Below are 21,182 nucleotides of genomic sequence, written 5' to 3' on the forward strand. Positions count from 1 at the left end.
TTTTACTGCTGTTGGTTGAGATTGAAACGGGGGTTGGGAAGTGGAACTGAACCAATACGTGTTTTACTTTGAAACAAAAAAACGGAAACGCAGATCGTCTTCGCAGACGTTAGCTGTCCGTCCTCACCCAACTGGCGATCCACTGGCACAACAGACAGGGCTGCTCCGGAGGACAATGATCGTGTTTTGAAGCTGTCCAGAGCAGTGGGATTAATCATTTCTATTCGGTAGGACGTTCTATTATTCTTCTTAAAATCCAAAACGCACCATCACAGCTCATTTGCGTTCATGGCGTGTCCCGATTCGCATGCTCTGCTCGTCTGGACCGCTGCGTTACCGGCGCGATGGATGGAGAAGCGGTAATCAACATTCAATGCACATTTTCCTTCTCTGAAATAGGGAGGCCGAATCCATACATTCGTTACTTTTGATTGTGCGGTTTTGGCTGCGGTCTGTGGATGAGCAGCCGGGGCGAGACCCGGGATGAACCGTTGCCAGTCTGTGATCATCGAGCTCTTGATAGCGCTCGTCTCTTATCAAACATGTGCACTTCTGCTTCGCGGTGAGTGTGTTTGAGAGCGCGTGAGGCCAGTGGTCTGCAGGGGCGGTAAACACATATGACCGTCTGTTCCCCTGGGAAGAGGCCCGAGCTCCTAAACCACATTTCTTTGATTTGTCACTGAGGAGCAGCTGGTGTGTGCAGCTCTGAGATGCTGTGACCTCTGAGTCCTTTATGTCCTCGGCCTTCAGGACGTCTGCCCCCGGCTCTGTCCACGGTTCTGAACCTGGCCCCGGGGCTGACGATGAGGCATGCATCAGGTTAAATGCTGCTGTCAAGTGTTTTGTTTCACTTGCAAAAGATTATTGGGAAGTTGTGGCATTACACTTTCTTTATTGCTATGTAACAAAAAGAGGTAGAGTCAGGATGTACTCAAGAAACAGATTGACGTTACTTTGAAATATTATTACTCAAGCTGAGGCAAAAAGTAGTGTTTAGTAAAATGTATTGGGGGACATTCAGGATATTCAGGACACAATATAATAATATATGGACTGAAAACTAATAATTGTGACTATTTTAGAAGTAAAATTGTACATAAATTCAATTTAATCTTTACTCCAAAACGTACACCTAAATATTTTGTGCTTTTTATGAGGCCGTTTAGATCATTTTAACTGAATGTTGCATTCAGAAAGTTTGATTTCATAAAAGTGATCACATACTATTGCAAAAATAACAATACAATAATCATATTATAATTGAAGGTGTAAGAAATGCTGATGTTCAAATCATTTAACTCTGTCACTTGTCACTACTGTTACTTCAAGTATGGAGATTACTTCAAGAAAAAAGTTACTCAAGGGAATAAATGTAAGAGAGTAAATGTAACTTCCTCTGGTAATAAAACATGCCATGTACAAGGCTTGGGACCAGCTAAAACAACAAAAGTTCTTTAATTTTTCCAGTTTTAAAAATAGAACACAGAATAGAACCCAAAATCAGAACAAGCCCAGAGAGAGCGCGATATATATCAGAAAAACATTAAATAGAATTTAGCAAAATCACTGAATGGAGACCATACAGCGAAGGCCATCAGAAGAAAATGGATGACACAGTTAATGTCCAAATGTATCAATTTGTACATTAATACATTTAGAAGACTTTGGACTAAATGGGATATTAACTTTGAACAATATTAGTATTATTTTGCTACCTTTTTGGTTTCCTTGGTGTAAATGTTATTATCTAAGAACATGTGCTGCTCATCTTTCTTATTGTTGTGTTATTGATTCACATTACTATGCACGTGTTCAGAGTCTCCAGTGAGTGATTCATTTAATTTAATTACATGACAAAGGAGGGACACTCATTTAATGTGTGGCCCTCTTTTTAACCTCCGTCTAGTTGAAGATGACAGTCTGTGCTTCAAATCCTAAGTGCACTTTTCATTAGCTTACAGGTTATAGTAAAATGGATTAGTTTGTGTTACCCTCAGTCAGTGTTGAGCATTATTTACGTTTGCTGACGTGATTTCACTCCTCTGCCGCTTCTCACTTCAACAATCGTCTGTGAATTCCCTCCTCTCCGGGTTTGCCACGGTACTTTCTCGTAGGTGCTGTTGGAGTTGAGTGGCCGGCGTGAGTTTTGGTCCGTGCTGCAGAGTAATAGGAGCCGGAGATCCGATCCTCGCTGGGGATCAGGGCAGAAATGCAGGCCATGTTTCCTTAAAGGCCCACGGGACTGCGTTCTTAGACAGACAGTGACCTTTTGGAAGGAAGAGCAAAGTGAAGGTCTGCGCGAACAAGCTGCAGTAGTTTTGGAATGACTCAGCGGATCAGTCCTCTATTATTCTAAATTACAAACATATATTAAGCTTGGTTCCAGTTAGTTATACAAGTACGATATAGAATACAACATGATTTGTGTGTTGGATTGTGAACGCTGCCGAGACCAAAGATGTCATAGGTAATCTTTGTTTTAATCATTTATGTACTGCAGTTGTTGGATTAAAATATCCCTTATTCCTTGTATCCATATATTTACTTATTGGTTTAAAAAAAAAAATACTATTTTATACTAAAATTAAAATAAGTACTAATTTCAAAAGTATCAATACTGGGAGGAAATAAATCACAAAAATAGGAGAAATAGTGAACAGTGGTCTTGATCTATGACAGAATTAGTATAAACCCACAGTACCGGTAATACTATTATTTTGTGTTGAAATCTTTGCTTGACCGTGTAGCGTTTTTACTGTTATGATACCAAAATCAGTATTTCCTTAGTAATGAAATTGATTTTAGTATCACAATAAACTGGAAAATAGTAATAACCATTGTGACGATTATGGCCCTTGTTTACAGTATGGTTGCTAGGTAAAGTGTGGAATTACCAATTCAACCAGGAAGTACAATTATTGTCACCAAAATGGTCAAAATGGGAAAACATTGGCAAAATGTTAAACATAATCATGCTCACATATGTTTTAGTGAACTCTGTAATCTAACTTTTCAGATACATGGCATGACAGATGGCAGTTTAGCCAGACATCCACTGCCAGAGTGGCTCCCATAAGTTCTACAAGCTCAAATAACACATTTGTAAATACCTTGTCTGTCTGTCAATCACAGTACAATATATGTACTATACACACAGTACTATATATCATGTCAGAATCAGAAAAGGTTTATTGCCATTGCTAATAAACATAATTCACAAACATAGGAACTTGCTTTGGTGATTCAATGCAACATAGAACAATGAACAATGATAACACAACTTATATAAAATAAAAAAAATATATACAGGCTGTTATGACAGGTCAGGAGTTCTGCCATCTGCAAACCAGGTTAATGTCTGTAAACGACACAACAGAGAAGGCATACAGCTGTCTATTATGTGAGAGGAGCCGAGGGCAAAGATATTCAAATATGTGAAGAGTGCATTGTGGTCCAATATGATCATGTGACTGGCCTGTTTCCAGAGTTAAAGGAAACAAATATCTCTATAGAAGTACACAGACGTTACTGAATAATTCACAATAACAAGATCTGCAGTGTCAGATTTAGAACATTTAGTTCTTGAAATGATGTAACTGAGCATTGAATTTGGTGTAATTTACAAAAATAAGTATCTAAGCAACATTTTTGGATTTTCTTGATGACAATATTCAGACTATATTGAATGTCTTGGTTGAGGTACATGTATTTTGGTTAAATAGTTTTGTTTAATTGTTGTATCACTCATAGTGTGAATAGACTATAAAATAACCACAAAGTGTATACAACTCACTGTATTCCCTTGTTAGGAAAATTACACTGAATGTTTCTGTTTACCGTATCTTCCACACTATAAGGCACACTTAAAAACCTTTAATTTTCTCAAAAAATGACAGTGCATCCCTTATTTGGATGAGATATATATCATAATCACATCGCAATCTGAATGTCGCAATTTGCACAAACTGCAATAATGTTAGTCAGAGCTTCTCAAAGTGTGGGGCTCGCCCGTTTGAGCCGTGCCTCTGTCCCTCCTCTGTCCCTCCTCTGTCCCTCCTCTGTCCCTCCTCTGTCTCTCCTCTGTCCCTCCTCTGTTCCTCCTCTGTCCCTCCTCTGTCTCTCCTCTGTCCCTCCTCTGTCCCTCCTCTGTCCCTCCTCTGTCTCTCCTCTGTCCCTCCTCTGTCCCTCCTGTCTCTCCTCTGTCCCTCCTCTGTCCCTCCTCTGTCTCTCCTCTGTCCCTCCTCTGTCCCTCCTCTGTCTCTCCTCTGTCCCTCCTCCCTTTCCCTCCTTTGTCTTTCCTCTGTCTCTCCTCTGTCCCTCCTCTGTACGTGCTTCTGTCCTGGCAACATAAATGTTGTTGTTGCTTTTAATGGCGGTTGCCCGCCAACTGAAAAGGTGCACTTATTGCCACCCACTGTAGTTGTATATCTTCAAACTATGTGTTTTACGCTGTTCTGTAAAAAAAAAGGAGAGAGAGAGAACGATAGGGTAGAGAGAGAGAGAGAGAAAAAGAAAGAGAGAGAGAAAAAAAGTGAGACAGCTCGTGATGATATAAAGCATTATTCGAAAAAAATGCATGTGCATTCGATTCCTTTCCGCTTTGATCTCATAGGCTTTGAAAACAATGGAACATAAACGCAGTGTATGAGTTAGCGCCGCACAGACAACACCAAAGCAATGGAAGGAGTACTTTTACGGACTACGACAGAGTCTGAGGACTACGACAAAGTCTGAGGAATAAAGTCTGGCGGTAATGCAACACTTGGATGCCAACCGCCATAAAACAACAACAACAACAACAACAATGCCAACTGCCATAAAACAACAACACCAACGATATAGCGTAAAATACATACTTTGAATACGTACAACTACAGTAGGTGGTGGTTAATGCACCTTTTCAGTTGGCTGCCAACCGCCATTAAAAGTAACACAACAACAACAACAACAACAACCGCAACAATAGAAGTATAAAGAATAAAGTCTAAGGAATAAAGAATAAAGTAGGTGGTGGTATTGTAACACTTGGATACCAACCGCCATAAAACACCAAAGAAGAAGAAAGCAGTTTGTGTGCGACTCCTGTGGACCTGCAGTGGTAAAAGTGATCCACAGTGACTAGGAGTAACGTGAGTGTGTCTTCTCCTTGAAACGCAGAGTGTCTTATCAGAAAAAAATATATATTTTGAATGGTTTAGTCCCGTACTCAATATTCGAGTTCTTCAAAATAACAATTGTTATATACATTTTTTCTCTCTATCCCCATCCTCTAATTGAGTCTGAGATGTGTTTGTTAATGTCATATTATAGAGGATAACCCATTTATTGTTTTGCTTCATAAGATCAAATTGCACTTTCCTTGCTGCACGGCTGAATCTGCTGTGGACAGTTTCTTGTATAGCTCTCACACACGCACACACACACACACACACACACACACACACACACACATCACACTCACACACACTCACACACTCTCACACACACACACACACACACACACACACACACATCACACTCACACACACTCACACACTCTCACACACACACTCACACACACACACACACACACACACTCACACACACTCTCACACACTCACACACACACACGCACGCACACACACTCACACACACACACACTCTCACACACACACACACACACACTCTCACACACACACTCTCACACACTCTCACACACATCACACACACACACACGCACGCACACACACTCTCACACACTCTCACACACACACTCTCACACACACACACACACACACACTCACACACACTCTCACACACACACACACACACACTCTCACACACACACACACACGCACACACACACTCACTCACACACACACACACACACACACACACTCACACTCTCACACACACACACACGCACACACACACTCACTCACACACACACTCACACACTCTCACACACTCTCACACACACACTCTCACACACTCTCACACACTCTCACACACACGCACACACACACTCACTCACACACACACACACACACACTCACACACTCTCACACACTCTCACACACACACTCTCACACACTCTCACACACTCTCACACACACACACACACACACTCACACACACTCTCACACACTCTCACACACTCTCACACACCCTCGCAATACGATACCTATCCCGATACAGGGGTCACGATACGATACGTATCCCGATACAATTTTGAAAAAAGGGTCTTAAAAATTTACCAAATGGGTAATGTTTTTACTCTGGATAAGAAAATTTATGAAATTTCGTGTTTATCCACAAAACACCTATTTATAAATCCATTATTCTCTAATAACTTCATACATCCAACCAACTGATCCTAATAGAAATATATGGAACACATTCTAGTAAAGTATTGCATGTTTCTTGCCAAACAATTGGCCTGGTCTGAACATGCTGCAGCAGCATCTTCTGCACAGATCAGCTTCTGATCAGGTCCACAGCTCCTTCTCACCTCGGCCCAGAGGAGCAGCACAAACAGCAGATCGAAAGTACTATTCGTTTAATGCCTACGGGCCACAAAAATCGTATGTATATATGTGTGTGTGTGTGTATGTATATGTATGTATATATATATATATATATATATATATATATATATATATATATATATATATATATATATATATATATATATATATATACGTTATATTGCCGTATCGATATTTTTAACACAACCCTTATTTATTACCGTGTTATTACCGCCTTCCTGAATGGAAAGTTATTGTAAAATAAACAGCCAAAAAATGATTATCTTGACATTCACAAACTACAGAGAATACAAAGAGCTTTCACACATTGGACACTGGGCATTGAATTTGAGGCTAATTAAGCTTAAAATGTGATGTTTCGTGCGCAAGCTTTATTGAAGTAATGATTGCGTTTTGGTTTCCATTTTCATTTATTGATCACAATGATCCTAATCAGACTAATACATGTTTTGTTGCAGCTCTAATAATTGGTGTAAAACAATATAATAGTCCTCTGCAGCTCAAGTTGTGCATGTATGGGACGGTTGGAAATGTCCTCGCTACGATAACTGAAAATTACAGTATACCGTAAAGTTGCATATTTTGTAATGCTTAATAACAACAGACTTCTCAATTAAAACGTGTTATAGTGCTCGTCGGTTATGCCCTATGATCAGTTATAAGAGCGAAAGGAGTGCACCACTAGGACAGGCCACAATAATGCAACTCAGGGATTAGTAGTACTTTTTTAAATATCCTCTTCTGGCAAAAGTTCAAATATGAGACAGAACTAATATTACAGTTACCTCTGTCTGTGGTCTATGCGGCATAAACGTGAACCTTTTGGACACTCCTGGATTAGATAGACTTCAGACTCAGATAATATGAACAAAAATAATCAATTCATGTTCAGTACTGTCTATCCTCGGTATTAATCTCTTAATACGTACCTTAATACCGGTTTTCGTTCCATCCCCATCTTCAAGTATTACATTTATTATTTGATTTACGGTAATCTAATCCATGCTATTTAAAAGTATTGCACAAACTATGCCCAGTAGTGACGATGATGTGTTATGATCTCGTGCCTCATGTCTGTAACGACCTGCAGATGAAATTGGATTGCTCTGCCTCAGGATCACAACCCTTTTGCTCCAATAAAACGGATGTAGTGAAATCACAGCATGAAAACAGAGCCAATGATTCGATTGGGCCAGGAAAATGAGCAAACTCGCCGTACTCGTTCGCTATTTCTCTCCGTGCGGAGGTCATAAATTACTTCCTGCAATAATGGGATGTTACGCAGGGGTCAGATAAAGGGAGTCCATTGGGAGAAACATGATTAGATGACATGCAGATGGCACACGCCGAAGTCCGGGCCGCTTGATTTCTCCTGCCCCACTGGGATCATTGTACAAATATATAATCCACATGAAACATAATACATTGGTGTTTTTGTCATTAACGTATGAAAAGCAAACCACGTTAATGCCACGTTGACGCTCTTGTTTGGACTGGATGAGCTTTTAAATTAAGGAATAATATACTTTGCCAGTCTCTCCTCTGTCCCTCCTCTGTCGGTCAATGAAATAAACTAAGAATAAGTAAGCATAAAATTCCAATGATGTAATAATTATTGTATATAACCAATATCGATCTATCAAAAGTTATTTATTTACATTTTGTTACTTTTATATAGCAGAGATTAAGAATGACGCAAAACAATAAAATACAAAAAATATAACTGATCTTATATTTTACCATCTTGTCACTCTATTTTTAGCCTGTATGGTTCTGTGCTGAAGTCCGTCCTGGCGTCTTCTTAACCCGTTGGCTAATTATTGGCTCATTATGTTGGCTCACAGGTCAAAGGTAACCTCTTCAGTTCATATCAGAAGGGTGTGTTTGTGGCAGGTGTTACACAGTCGCAGTTACTGTTCTTAGGTTTGAAGTCGATTCATTTGGAAAACATTGAAGGAACGAAAGGTCCAAGCAGGTTAGAAGTCTTTCTTGATTTTTGTGTAGCGTGATCATGAACATGATTAAAGCTGGGTTTCTCATTAGCTTAACACTGATTTGGAAAAGAAATGCAGAATTCCTTTCAGGAGCTTGTCTGCCTAAATTACTGCCTAGATTCATCCTGACGTGTGTTGATTGAGTGAAAACGTGATCCTGAGAGAGTAACAATCTGACAGACGAGGAATAGTGAGAGGCGAGGCTTGGGCGAGGTGTTTGAAATGATTAATTTATGCTTTTTATGTAAGATTTGCCCATATACTATTGTTGAACAGTGATGTACCCTGTCTACATTTAAAATACACTTCTCCTTTAGTATAGATTAATTACAATCATGATATTTTAACTCTTCTCTCTCCACTCTTCTTAGCACATTTTTATTAAATAACTCTACTTTCTACTAGTTCGAAGATGTCATTTACATTTGGAAAGGCTTTAATTTTGTTATTACTTTTGGATCAGACTTTTATAGTTATAATAGCTGTAATGGAGGAGCCTCTATCTGCATTGTCAATTATTCATGAATGGCTAAAAGGTGCAGCAAAATGTGAGTAACTACAAAGCAGTTTGTCCAGGGACATTTGCGTTTGTCAAGAAGTGATCCAAATGTTCTATGTTCTAATCTATGATGAGAGAGTAGTATATATATCATTGCAGAGATCATTGTGCAACCTCTGCAGCTCAGTGAGGGCATTCTGGAGGTTCTGAGCGCTTTCGTGAGGCCCGGCCCGTCCATGTTGAGGATGAGGAACATTTGTATGTGTGTTGTCAGCATGCAAGTTAAGACACTGGCAACGCAGGTGCAATTGTGTGTGCTGTACCTTTTTTTAAAACCGTTAGAGCGCAGGGTACATACTTTAACATTAAAATCCAGTTTTACAGCTGGATTTGTTAAGTCAGTGTGGTTCTACCCTCAGACTTATCTGACTTGTCCTGTCCTGACCTCTCCTTTCTCTGGTCTGATCACAACTCTGACTTCACTGAGGGCTAGTTTCCATATCCTTTTCTAATTTGCTTAATATATTTTACTAGAAGAAAATGATGTTGCTTCTTGCCTCTAACCGTCTCAAAGTGTATTTATTGTACTCAATAGATTTTCTCTAGTTTAGTCACTCAATACATTAATATTCCTACCTTTTGTTCACATTACCACATCATCTGTCTACTTATTAATATTTTTATGGCTTGCATTTTAACAGCTGCGAGCTGATGTTTGACTAATGCAACTAAGCTTATCTACCTTATGACGTGGTCTGAACGAAACCCTGATACGTCACAGGAATGTAAATTCTTGGAGCATTATTCACAATTTATTGTGCATACTTTCCTCTTCAATTGAAAAAAAAAACAAGACATGTGCCACAGGAAATGAAATAGAAACAAAGAATATAGAAATCAAGCCAAGACTAAAATGCAAATATATATATATATATATATATATATATATATATATAAATATATATATATATATATATATATAAGATTAATTCTCAGCAACAATCCTCAAGTTCAAATAATTTAATTCCTGCACATGTCGATATAACTCTTAAGCCTTTGTCAATATTTGTTTTGTTAATATTTAGATTTGCAACTTTGCTTCAGCAGTGGGAACAAAAAGCATGCTTATAGCTGTAGCTACATCTCCCTTGTAGAATGATTTCTTCCAAACAATTGTGTATTATAATAACCACGGCCCAGACAAACCACACCACATCCTGTTATTTCATCCCTGCCTCTCACTCCTTCTCCCCTCCCCTTCTGCGCTGCTTCTGCTCATTGCTCCGCTCACTCTCATAACACCACCAGATCAGCGCTCGTCTATTCTGTCTGGACTGTCACATCTCATCCCCTCGCACCTGTCCCGCGGTGGGGAAGTGGTCCGGACAAGAGGAGACTGGCCCGATGATGAGAGGTCCCCACTTGTGTCTATTAGCTTTAGCTGTAGCTGCTTCTGCTGTGCCACATTATTGATGGAGCACTCTGTGGGGGTAAGCTTTTGTTGTTGAAGTGGGGGCTGCACCTCTCAAGCCTTTTGTGTAAATGGGAGGGTTCAAATATTGACTTGTGGTGCTTTGTTACGGTTTAGAGACTTTGCTAATACTTATGTGAATGAACACGCATCTTATTTTACTCAAGCTTTGTCTTGTCTTTGTTTTGGTGGTCTTTGATTTCAGCTGTTGTGCCAGTCAGAATCAAACGCAAAACTATGTTGCGTGCCGCATCCATCTCGTACATTATTTTTGAGTTATTTCCTATCTAAGGAGTAGAAGTTGATACTAAACAGCATGTCTAGTGCTTGTTTTATGCTTCTCCATGCGCTTCACAAGAGGTCCTCAGAACAAAAGCCCCCTCTTGGCACGTAGCTAATGGATTAACCAAGCATGATGAACACCCTCTTCTACCCAGCCCACTCTGACTCGGCCGTATCCGGACCATCGCTGTTGGGAACGGAAGCTTTTTCTAAATGTTCCTTTGATAAACTGCAGAATTTGGACGTACCGCTTCATTGTATTTATTAATATTTTTGCCTTGTGCCCAAAGTGTGTCTCCTTCTGCCAGCTCACGTTTGACCCAAATACCCATACCCTTCCTCTCTACCCATCCCCCTGACCTGCAGTAAAGTCTCATCCCTTTTGTTTAGCTCTCATTTTAATTTAAAAAAACATATTGTATGTCATTTTTTCTTATTGGATTTCCCTAAATTGTTCTGTGCTCGGCAATATGACAAAAAAACATCATATTTATGCCTGTGTATTGAGCTATGCAGATTTCTTTAGTACATTTTTCAACATACATTTCCCTGAACATAAAAATTATACATATGAAATTATTAAAGCTGTTAAACTCCAAAACTCTAAACCAGATGGATTACCGTCAGAGGACTGGCTGTGGATTCCTCAAAATAAAATGACCTAATCATGTCATTGGCGATTAGATCTTGATGAAAATTGTTATATCTAATTATAATTTATATTATTTAAATAACACTTTCTTGGGATAGGTGAAATGTAAAGCTGTAGGCCCTTGGTCATTTAGTCGATTAATTGGTTGATGGTGTTTCTTTGTAGTAGTCAACTAATTATTTTCTTTAGACTTTAAAGGATTTATATGGGACAACAGCAGTAAGGAAAATTCACTATGAGTAAGTTAGCTGAAGATTTTGAAGTGAATCGTGAGTTTAATATGCCTTTATACAAATAAATACAGTTTCTAGTTTGCGTTTGCATGAACTTCCATTACATTGTCTCGTGAGCGCAGTTTAGGTCCCAGAATCTGATATGTCTTTAGTAGATCAAGAATTTCTTTGGCCGACCCCAGTCCTAGTTAAATGAACATACCCTTAGACCAAAGCCAGGCTGTTACTCTAGCTTTGGGGAAAGTCCACAGTGTTTTCCATATTCATTTTGTTTGCTATTCATTTCAGCCACCTGTTTTATGCGACATTTTAAAGACCGTTTCCCATTCAAAAGATTAATATTTAGTCTTAAATGGTTGTAGTGAAAATGTTGTGACACCTTTTATCTTGTGTTTTAAGATATGTGGACTTTTACAGACCGACCCTTAATCTGTACATTATACACTCAGCGTTTTCAACCTTCCCCTGCATACATAGTTCACTCAGCTGTACTGTTGTTGATCACCGGCTGACCTGTGTGATAAATGAAAAGTCAAGCGGAAATGTGACGCGAAAGATCACACCACTTTATTGCCACCTCATCAATAACAACACCACGCTCTGAATCTAATGGTCCGTATTGACATTTAGAATAGCACAGCCACCTCGGTTTGGAGCTGGTGTTTCGAATAGATGAGAAACTGAGAGTATGCCTAAGGGAAGCCTGTGGAACCCTGTCTCTCTTTAATAGACTGATATTACATTTATTGATGAAGTCATTTCTGAGCGATAATGACTGAGTGCAAAATGAATCAGCCCTTGCCAAGAGCTGTTACCTTTTAAAATACAAACAAACAAGGTTCATTCCTCAAGAGAAATATATAGTAAATAATATAGTAAACACTGCTCCTGTTCATGTCTTTCAGCGCATGAGGACGCTTCCCTTGTCGACAGCCTGAAGTCACTCTACCATGTCTGGGGGATATGACGAGACCGCGTCTCAGGAGGAGACGAGCGACAGTTTCTGGGAGGTGAGCCATGATATGGACGGGCGAAATCTGACTTATCTGCCAGTTCTATTTCAACATATCAAACAAGACACGTCAGAAACTCAAATAGTGCTTATGTCAAAAAAAGCTGGTAGTAATTGTTGGTTAGGCTGAAAAACAGTGGTTGGAGTCGCTGTGATTGCTATGTAAATGAAAAAAAAAACATTAATTAGTCATCAATTGGTAGTACCTTTGCTTGTGTGAATGTGTGGCAAGAGTGCGATTTATTTAACACAAGTAAAAGTAGGTTCTTACTATGGTATTTACCGTAGTTAGTATAGTATTGCACTGGCTTTCACTGAAAACAATGACATCATCCACTACCTTCCCTTATCACTAACAGTCTCAAGTAATTTGAAGAACAGGTTCCCAGAAGCTGATTAATTATATATGAGAGCCGCCGAGTATGGACATTGACTCGAAGAAGCACACACTCACAAAGCCGGCAGTATCATTACTATGAACTGAAGTAAATCATGAGGGTCAATATGCTCAATTTGTTTCAGCTTAGTGACCATTATTTACGGTGCTCTACAAACATAAGAAAGCACCTGCTGTTCTTCGCCCTGTCTTCGAGTCCAGGCTCTGTTTTCAGAATCAGCTGGAGCAGCAAAGGTGCCAGGCTCCCTCTAACAGCCACTACATCAGCGTCGGTCTCCGCATTAGGGCAGAGGCTGCTGCAGTGCTGCTGGCTACTGCTGACTCTGCTCACTGCTGCACCAACACAACCTGTAGTGCGATGTGCCATTCATTCACTGGACTTTGAGCGATGCGCTGTCATTTACTGGGTGGAATATATAGTACAGTATTTACACATCTAATGCACTTGGCCCTTATAAAGCACAGATGTCCTTTTATTGTCCCACTGGTCTATTGTCTCTCCAGGCAGAGCTAACATTTTCCTGGGAGGCGGCTGCTGCTGTGTCAATAGAGGATTGTAAATGATATGACATTAACCAAACCTTTGCTGCGTTACATCACTCACAGGGAAATCATGTCTCAACATCTCCCTGTTGCCTTTTCAGTTTTACCTGTGGGCAGCAAATGGGTTCATTTAAGGATCCATTTTAACACTGTTACTTAACTGTTTTGTAAAATTTGGCCATACCACCGTCTTTCCTTGATCTTGTGACATCTCATAAAGTGTGTTGGTCCTGGTTAGTACTTGGACGGGAGACCTCTGAATACCAGCATTGGCTCTAGCGCAAACTGATGTCATGTCCTTAGGCACGACACTTCATCCATCTTGTCTCATATGAAATGTGAAAAAATTGTATAACTCCAATGCATTATTATTATTATTATTAGCTTGATTGCTATTGTTTGTCGCTACCTTTTTTCTCTACACTTTTGTTACAGTTATCTATGGTTTGCTGACGGTACAGTGTTATTGAAATGACTGAACTTAACTGGCCAATAATTAAAACATTGTAGAATAACAGCAAATTACCCAATTTGAAATTTCTAAGCCCAAAGGTTTTTTATTATGTGACACATTTTTATTTCATGCTCACAAATTGTAATGTCCATGATGATTGAATTTGTTTTCGTGGAGCCCCATTTGTTTATTAAAATGTATTAAAATCCTTTTTTTCTTCTCCAACAGGTAGGAAACTACAAGCGGACAGTAAAGAGAAGTGATGACGGTCACAGGCTCTGCAATGACGTCATGAACTGTATTCAGGAGCGTGCCAAAATCGAGAAGAACTACGCACAGCAGCTAACCGAGTGGTCTAAAAGATGGAGACAGCTGGTAGAAAAGGGTAAGCCGGGTTTACAGAAAATACATGTTTTATACTGTTTAAACTGACAAATAGTTATTTGTTTTTTCAGGCCCTCAGTACGGCACAGTGGAGCGTGCATGGTTAGGATTGATGGCAGAGGCAGAGAAGATCAGCGACCTTCATCAGGAAGTGAAAAACAATCTAATCAATGAGGATTTTGAGAAGGTGAAAAACTGGCAAAAAGACAGCTATCACAAGCAGATGATGGGAGGATTTAAGGAAACCAAAGAGGCAGAAGAGGGATTTAAAAAGGCTCAGAAACCCTGGGCCAAGAAGCTCAAAGAGGTAAGACGGTGCAGCTATCTCCGGAGCTATCTGTAATACAAACATTACATATTTGCTTAAGTATTTATTTTGCCTTGTTAGCTGGAAATTGCAAAGAAGTCCTACCACATTGCCTGCAAAGAGGAGAAGCTGGCATCCACAAGAGAGTCCAACTGTAAAGGAGACACAGTCACAGTAGACCAGCAGAAGAAACTCCAAGAGAAATTGGAAAAGTGTAAACAGGATACACAGAAGGTGAGGCACTAAAGCATGTACTTTTTGTACTTCTATAAAGTACACAGTAGTGAGTAAGAATGATGGCTTATCTCTATGCCACAACAATTACCAAAATAGGTGTTTAATAAGATTTGAAATTCTATGCTATCTAACTATCTTAAATCTATTTTTGACAGGCCTGTCTGTACATTACTCGATGTGTAATGGCTTTATGTGTTTAAGTGTGAGGATAATTAACCAACAACTTGAAGCAGTTTTTCGATGTTTCTGCTCTTAAATAAATGCTTTAGCAGTAATATACACATCCCCGACTCAGGCATGTAGATATTACAATGTGTACAATGTGTTTTTAGGCCAAGGACAAGTATGAGAAAGCTCTGGATGAGCTGAACAACTGCACGCCTCAGTACATGGAGAACATGGAGCTGGTGTTTGGGCAGTGCCAGCAGTTTGAGGAGAGGAGACTGGGCTTCCTCAGGGAAGTGCTGCTGGACGTCAAACAACATCTCAACCTAACAGAGAACCAAAGGTACACAATAACAGATTATGAATAGATTTTCATTTGCTCTTTGTTGATTTAACTTATCTCTTTTTTAAATGTCTTCAGTTATTCTACAATTTATCCCGACCTTGAACGCACCATTACATCAGCCAGCCCACAAGAAGATCTGAAGTGGTTCAGTAGTTACCATGGTCCAGCCATGCATATGAACTGGCCACATTTTGAGGTACAAACTGGGACTAAATTTATTCCTATTTCAGTATTTGGATTTTCATTATTCTTCTTTAATATTTAACTTCCTAATGTAGGAGTACAACCCAGACTTGACCCACAGCATCACAAAGAAAGAAAAGTCAAAGAAAGGCAGTGACGGTGTCACTCTAAGAAATGTTTCACACGGGGTGAACCCGTCTCAGGCAGAAGACAGAGGAAGGTGAGTTAGAAACATTTGCTATTGATGCTGCTGTTTCTCTTGTTTTAGAAACACTCTGTGCCAAACACTACAAAATAGTAACTTAAAGTAAAAATAATGTATGATTTTCAGCATCAGCAGTTATGAGAAGAACCAGGCGTTCACAGCCTCCACTGAATGGTCAGACGAGGATCAGACGGCCCCTAACTCTGGGAACGACACAAACGGAGGACCAAACCCGTTTGATGAAGACGTGGGGAAAGGAGTGAGAGTCCGAGCGCTGTACGACTACGACGGCCAGGAGCAGGACGAGCTGACCTTCAAAGCAGGTCAGTGACAAATGATTCATTTTTATGGTACACAAATGAGTTTATGGCTAATTATGATTAACCAAGTAGTGATAGCATTACTGCCACTGGCCTTTTTATGATCACAAAAAAATATCCCACCTAATAGATGCCAGTTTGGTTGAATAATCTGTGTTACTGTCTAATCATCTTGCTTGATATTGAAGAGTGATTATTTCTGCTTTTACTTGTGTGCAAAGTGCCTGACTTGCTTGTATGTTGGTCATAGGTGATGAGCTGATAAAGCTCGAGGATGAGGATGAACAGGGTTGGTGTAAAGGTCGCCTAAACACCGGTCAGCAGGGTCTTTATCCAGCCAACTACGTGGAGTTGGTCTGACTCTGCTCTTGAAAAAGGACTGAAGCCTCCAGTGACACTGCACATTGCCAGGGACTTGAAAGCAGAACCTCCTCTTCCTGTCAGGCACAGTGAGCTGTCTTCACATCTCACACAAGACCACTCTGTGTTTTAGGACATCTACAAATACTGCAGCTTAAACTCATTGGATTTGTGTGTCATAATACACATGCCATGCCTTGCATTGTTTCAACATTTGGTGGATGTGGCATTGTGCCTGGATTGTGAGAAAGAGCTATGCATTTTGCCTTTGTAAGGAAAGTAAGTATTTGAACACCCAGCGATTTTGTTCTCCCACTCAGAAATGATGGAGGGGACTGACATTTTCATCGTAGTTGCAGTTCCACTGCGAGAGACAGAATTAAAAAAATAAAATCTGGAAATCACATTGTATGAATGTGATCGCTGCAAATAAGTATTTGAACACCTGAGCGTTAATATTTGCTACAGAAGCCTTTGTTTACAATTACAGAGGTCAAGCGTTTCCTGTAGTTCTTGACCAGATTTGCACACACTATATCAGGGATTTTGGCCCCCTCCACACTGATCTTCTCTAGATCTGTCAGGTTTTGGGGCTGTTGCCGAGCAACAGTTTCAGCTCCCTCCAAAGGTTTTCTATTGGAGACTGGCTAGGCTGCTCCAGAGCCTTGATATGCTTCTTATGGAGTCACTCCTTTGTTATTATGGCTGTGTTCTGGGTCATTGTCATGTTGGAAGACCCATCTTCAATACTCTGACCGAGGGAAGGAGGTCATTTCCCAAAATCATGCAATACATGACCTCATTCATTCTCTCCTTAATACATTGCAGTCGTCATGTCCCCTGTGCAGAAAAGCACCTCCAGCATGATGTTTCCACCCCCGTGCTTCACAGTATGAAGGGTGTTTTTGGGATTCATTCTTCCTCCAAACACGGAGAGTGGAGTTAATACCAAAATGCTATATTTTGGTCTCATCTGACCACATAGTAGTTCAGGGCTGATTCCTCACCTTTCTTATCATCACTGATGCCCCATGAGGTGAGCTCTTGCATGGAGCCCCAGTCCGAGGGAGATCTACTGTCATCTTTAGCTTCTTCCATTTTATAACAATTGCTCCAACAATTGATCGTTTTCACCAAGCTGCTTTCCAATGGCCCTGTGGCCCTTTCCAGCCTTGTGAAGGTCTGGTTTAGATTAAGTGGAGTAGAGGTTGACTTTTTAATGGCAGACTAACAGGTCTTTGTTAAAATAAATTATTTAAAAATCATACAATGTGATTTCTGTCTCTTACAGTGGAAATTCATCTATGATGAAAATGTCCGACCCGATTATAATTTCTAAGTAGGAGAACTTGCTAAATCGCAGAGTGTTCAAATACATACTTTCCTCACTGTATATATTTGCATTTTTGTAACAGTTCAAATGCTGTACAGTCGTTGACCAGTCGTACACCATTGACTGAACATTTTATGTTTAGACTTAGTAGAGCAACATTTTACAAAGAATAGTAATATATTTTAATTGTAACATGAAATGGTAGATGCCACTCCAGTGTTTGTTTTTCTGTTAAATTGTATTCTAATGTTTTCTTCGCTTCATACTGCTGATAAATATACTGTAACAAAAATGCAATTAAAACCATTTTGTAAAAGTGAAAAAAAAAGGGAAAAATGTTATCTGGCTTCTAGTTAATCGGCATAAGCCTATTAAAGGTGCAATATGTAACCTTTCTGCAGAGGAGGCTTGTTTCCATTCCAGATTAATAAAATATAAAAAGCATAATCTTAAAACACGTACAAAAACATTCATTGCTGTGAGCGGGCTTGCCTCTTCTCAGATCCGAGCTGCAAATTGGCCCGGCAACATCACATCAACTCCATGGAGACGAGCAGGACCCTCCACCAGTAGAGTTACATAGTGCACCCTTATGAGCCTTTGGTATCACATTTAACAGGGAATTTACAGTTGTATCGTTGCCCTCCTTGAGAAATGTCAACCCTTCTTTTCCAGCTTTTGTGAATAATTCCATTTTCTCCACTGCATATCACTCAGCGTTTTGAAGCAGGATGAAAGACAGCTCTACATACATCGACTTCCACAGTGGACATTTGTTTACATGACCTTGGCCCTCTCACCCTGTTAACGACAACGTGCCTATTTTTGCTCACCATTACTTGTGACTGTGCTAACACTATGAACTGTAAACTCTGTTGTATAGGCATTGTCTATTGACTGTTTACAATGAGTTACACGATGTGGCTCAGCTTTATCAAACCTGCCGCTCTTATCTGTGAGTATGTGCATGTTAAAGCTCTCATACCTGCAGCCTGACAGTGCATGGCAGCCGTTTGTTATTCCTGTACCTTCACAGACCAGTCCCGAAACTACTTACTGCTGATATTAATATGCTTTATTATCTTTTCACCCAAGCATCTCTCAGCTAGAAGGTAAAATGTACCACAAGTTTATGTTATGGACTGTATTAACTGACAAATGGTAAAAAATGATGAAAAGACAAATGTAGAGGCACACAGATATGTTCTGATGAGTTATTTCACAACACTAGAATCAATACAACAATGGTAATGAAAACAAATATTCTTATAGACAATGTGATGTGCTTCTCAACATAAATACAGTAGTGTTGTTAAATTGACAATGTGTTCTGATAAGGATCCAGATCGGGAGTGGGCAAACTATGGCCCGCGGGCCACAAACGGCCCGTTTGTCTTTATAATCTGGCCTACCAAACATGCCAAGTAATTTTTTTTTAAATATATATTGTTTTTGTTTTTTTTGCCCTTAGACCCGACCTGGCATTTGTGGCCCCAGGGGCAAGATGTGGGCCTCGGCATGTTTTAATCTGGCCCCTAGAAAGATTTTAGTTTCTATTTTTTAACTGTAACATCTGTCTGCACTTGTATCCATAATAAAGATGACATGAAATGAATTAAGTAATAGATTCAATAGCCTATATTTGACAGAAAGGTGATATTTTATTTGATATTTAATAATTTATTCATTTTTTCACACCAATGATCGCGGGCTGGTCCTCCGCTACTTGCCTGGATTCGGATATAGCCCTCAAAGGAAAATAATTGCCCACCCCTGATCCAGATCATTCAGAAAAAGGTCCAACTTTCTCCCATTTATGTATTGTTTTCAGTATCAATACATTTCAATATTATCTGGGTATCCTATTTCAGAGCATTTCAAAACTGGCCGTGCACCCTAACGATTGGCAAAAGCTTTTTTACACTGTCACCTGTATGGGGCTGCATTTTAGTGTGTGTGTGTTTTTTTAATTCATATTGTGAATTAGAACATAATTTATTGCAAATCCAACAATGTGCAATATCAAGAATATAAGAGTGAGGATGTCCTGTGATGAATGCGATTGGTCTGTTGCTCCTGGTAACCGCAGGTGTGAAAACTATACCTCAAGCAAGCACTGCACAAAAAGCAGAAAGACGATCCGTATCTGAAACATTGATGAGCCTGCACATTCATTTTTCATAAGATCCAGGGGGGAGTTTTTTCGTTTTTACTCTCTATAGTGTACAGTTTTTAGTTTTTGTCCATGAACTGTGTTAACCGAGTTAGAGTGATGTCTTAAGTGACGCCTTAGCAAAAATGGAACATCCGACATATGGTACAGGGCAGAGGCAACATCAAGCTGTACCTTGTTTGGCTGTGTTACACACTGTGAAACTAATCTTCAAAAAACGCTCAAATGCTACGCCTTTTCTGTCTGTACATGAATGACATTTAAGAACACACGAGGGCTTTCTCTTTTTTGCATTGTGCTGTACATTTCCAAACTGTAGTGCCTGTCTATCTGCGAAAATAAAATGAAAAATGTCTCTTGAAATCCCCAATGACAGTGTGTGCCTGTTGTGGGACAGTAGAATTATCCATTTCTACCAATAGAGGGCAGTGGTTACTACATTTACAGAAGACAAGTTGGATACTACTACAAACACTTCAAAATACCAACTGTAATCACCAGTGGCACTGTTAGGCAAGCCAGTACATCTCCTTTGATTGATCACTCTGTTATTTTATACATAACATAAATAATTGACTAATAATGACTTGATAAATAATGATGATTCTGTCCTGCAGTGTAATGTACCGTTGTAGCAAAATACAAAAATACTTTTTCCGAGTAAAAAAATGTGTAACTCTTTTTTTTTTTTTTTTGACATTTTAACATGACATTCAATACACAATTGCCATGTTAAAAGTGTTTTAGAATATATTCAATGCTAACTAAATTACATTACCGTCCCACCTTAAAGAAATGAAGAAAGACAATCCTTATTAAATACAGCTGTCACACTGCAGGATATCAAACTGGTTCAAAGATTTTTCAGAAATGTTGTATTTGACAAAGAAGTATTTTATAAAACATGTCTTTTAACTTAAACTCTTAACCCCAGAGCTTTTCCTGGTGCATGAATGAAAGATGAGCTCCTTCTGGTTTTGGTGTTTGTTTAAACGTTTATGCCACAGTGCAGGACCTAAAATGGTGTTACTGCAGGTGTAAAGAGGAGGTCAAGATTTTGTAAATAAACCGTGACATTATGCTTATACTTTTGTGCTTTTTGCTC

General features: G+C 39.5%; 1 protein-coding gene across 1 annotated transcript; it reads left to right on the forward strand.

Annotated features, from left to right (window-relative positions):
- The first annotated feature begins 123 nt into the window (after positions 1-123).
- Positions 124-20,440, forward strand: pacsin1b (protein kinase C and casein kinase substrate in neurons 1b). The gene is made up of 10 exons (XM_072452154.1): positions 124-227; positions 12,564-12,668; positions 14,293-14,449; positions 14,520-14,755; positions 14,837-14,989; positions 15,325-15,500; positions 15,579-15,699; positions 15,782-15,906; positions 16,018-16,214; positions 16,462-20,440. The coding sequence occupies exons 2-10, from the start codon at positions 12,609-12,611 to the stop codon at positions 16,569-16,571; spliced, it is 1,335 nt and encodes a 444-aa protein (XP_072308255.1). The 5' UTR covers positions 124-227; positions 12,564-12,608; the 3' UTR covers positions 16,572-20,440.
- The last annotated feature ends 742 nt before the right edge of the window (positions 20,441-21,182 follow it).

This window comes from Eucyclogobius newberryi, unplaced genomic scaffold, assembly GCF_026437365.1.
Source record: "Eucyclogobius newberryi isolate DKJ021-1_F unplaced genomic scaffold, fEucNew1.0.hap1 SCAF_19, whole genome shotgun sequence".
NCBI lineage: Eukaryota > Metazoa > Chordata > Actinopteri > Gobiiformes > Gobiidae > Eucyclogobius > Eucyclogobius newberryi.

Coding starts and splice junctions, on each gene's coding strand:
- pacsin1b (XM_072452154.1), top strand. CDS start 12,609: ATGTCTGGGGGATATGACGAGACCGCGTCTCAGGAGGAGACGAGCGAC. Junction 12,669..14,292: donor CGAGCGACAGTTTCTGGGAG/GTGAGCCATGAT, acceptor CTTCTCCAACAG/GTAGGAAACTACAAGCGGAC. Junction 14,756..14,836: donor GGGCCAAGAAGCTCAAAGAG/GTAAGACGGTGC, acceptor TTGCCTTGTTAG/CTGGAAATTGCAAAGAAGTC.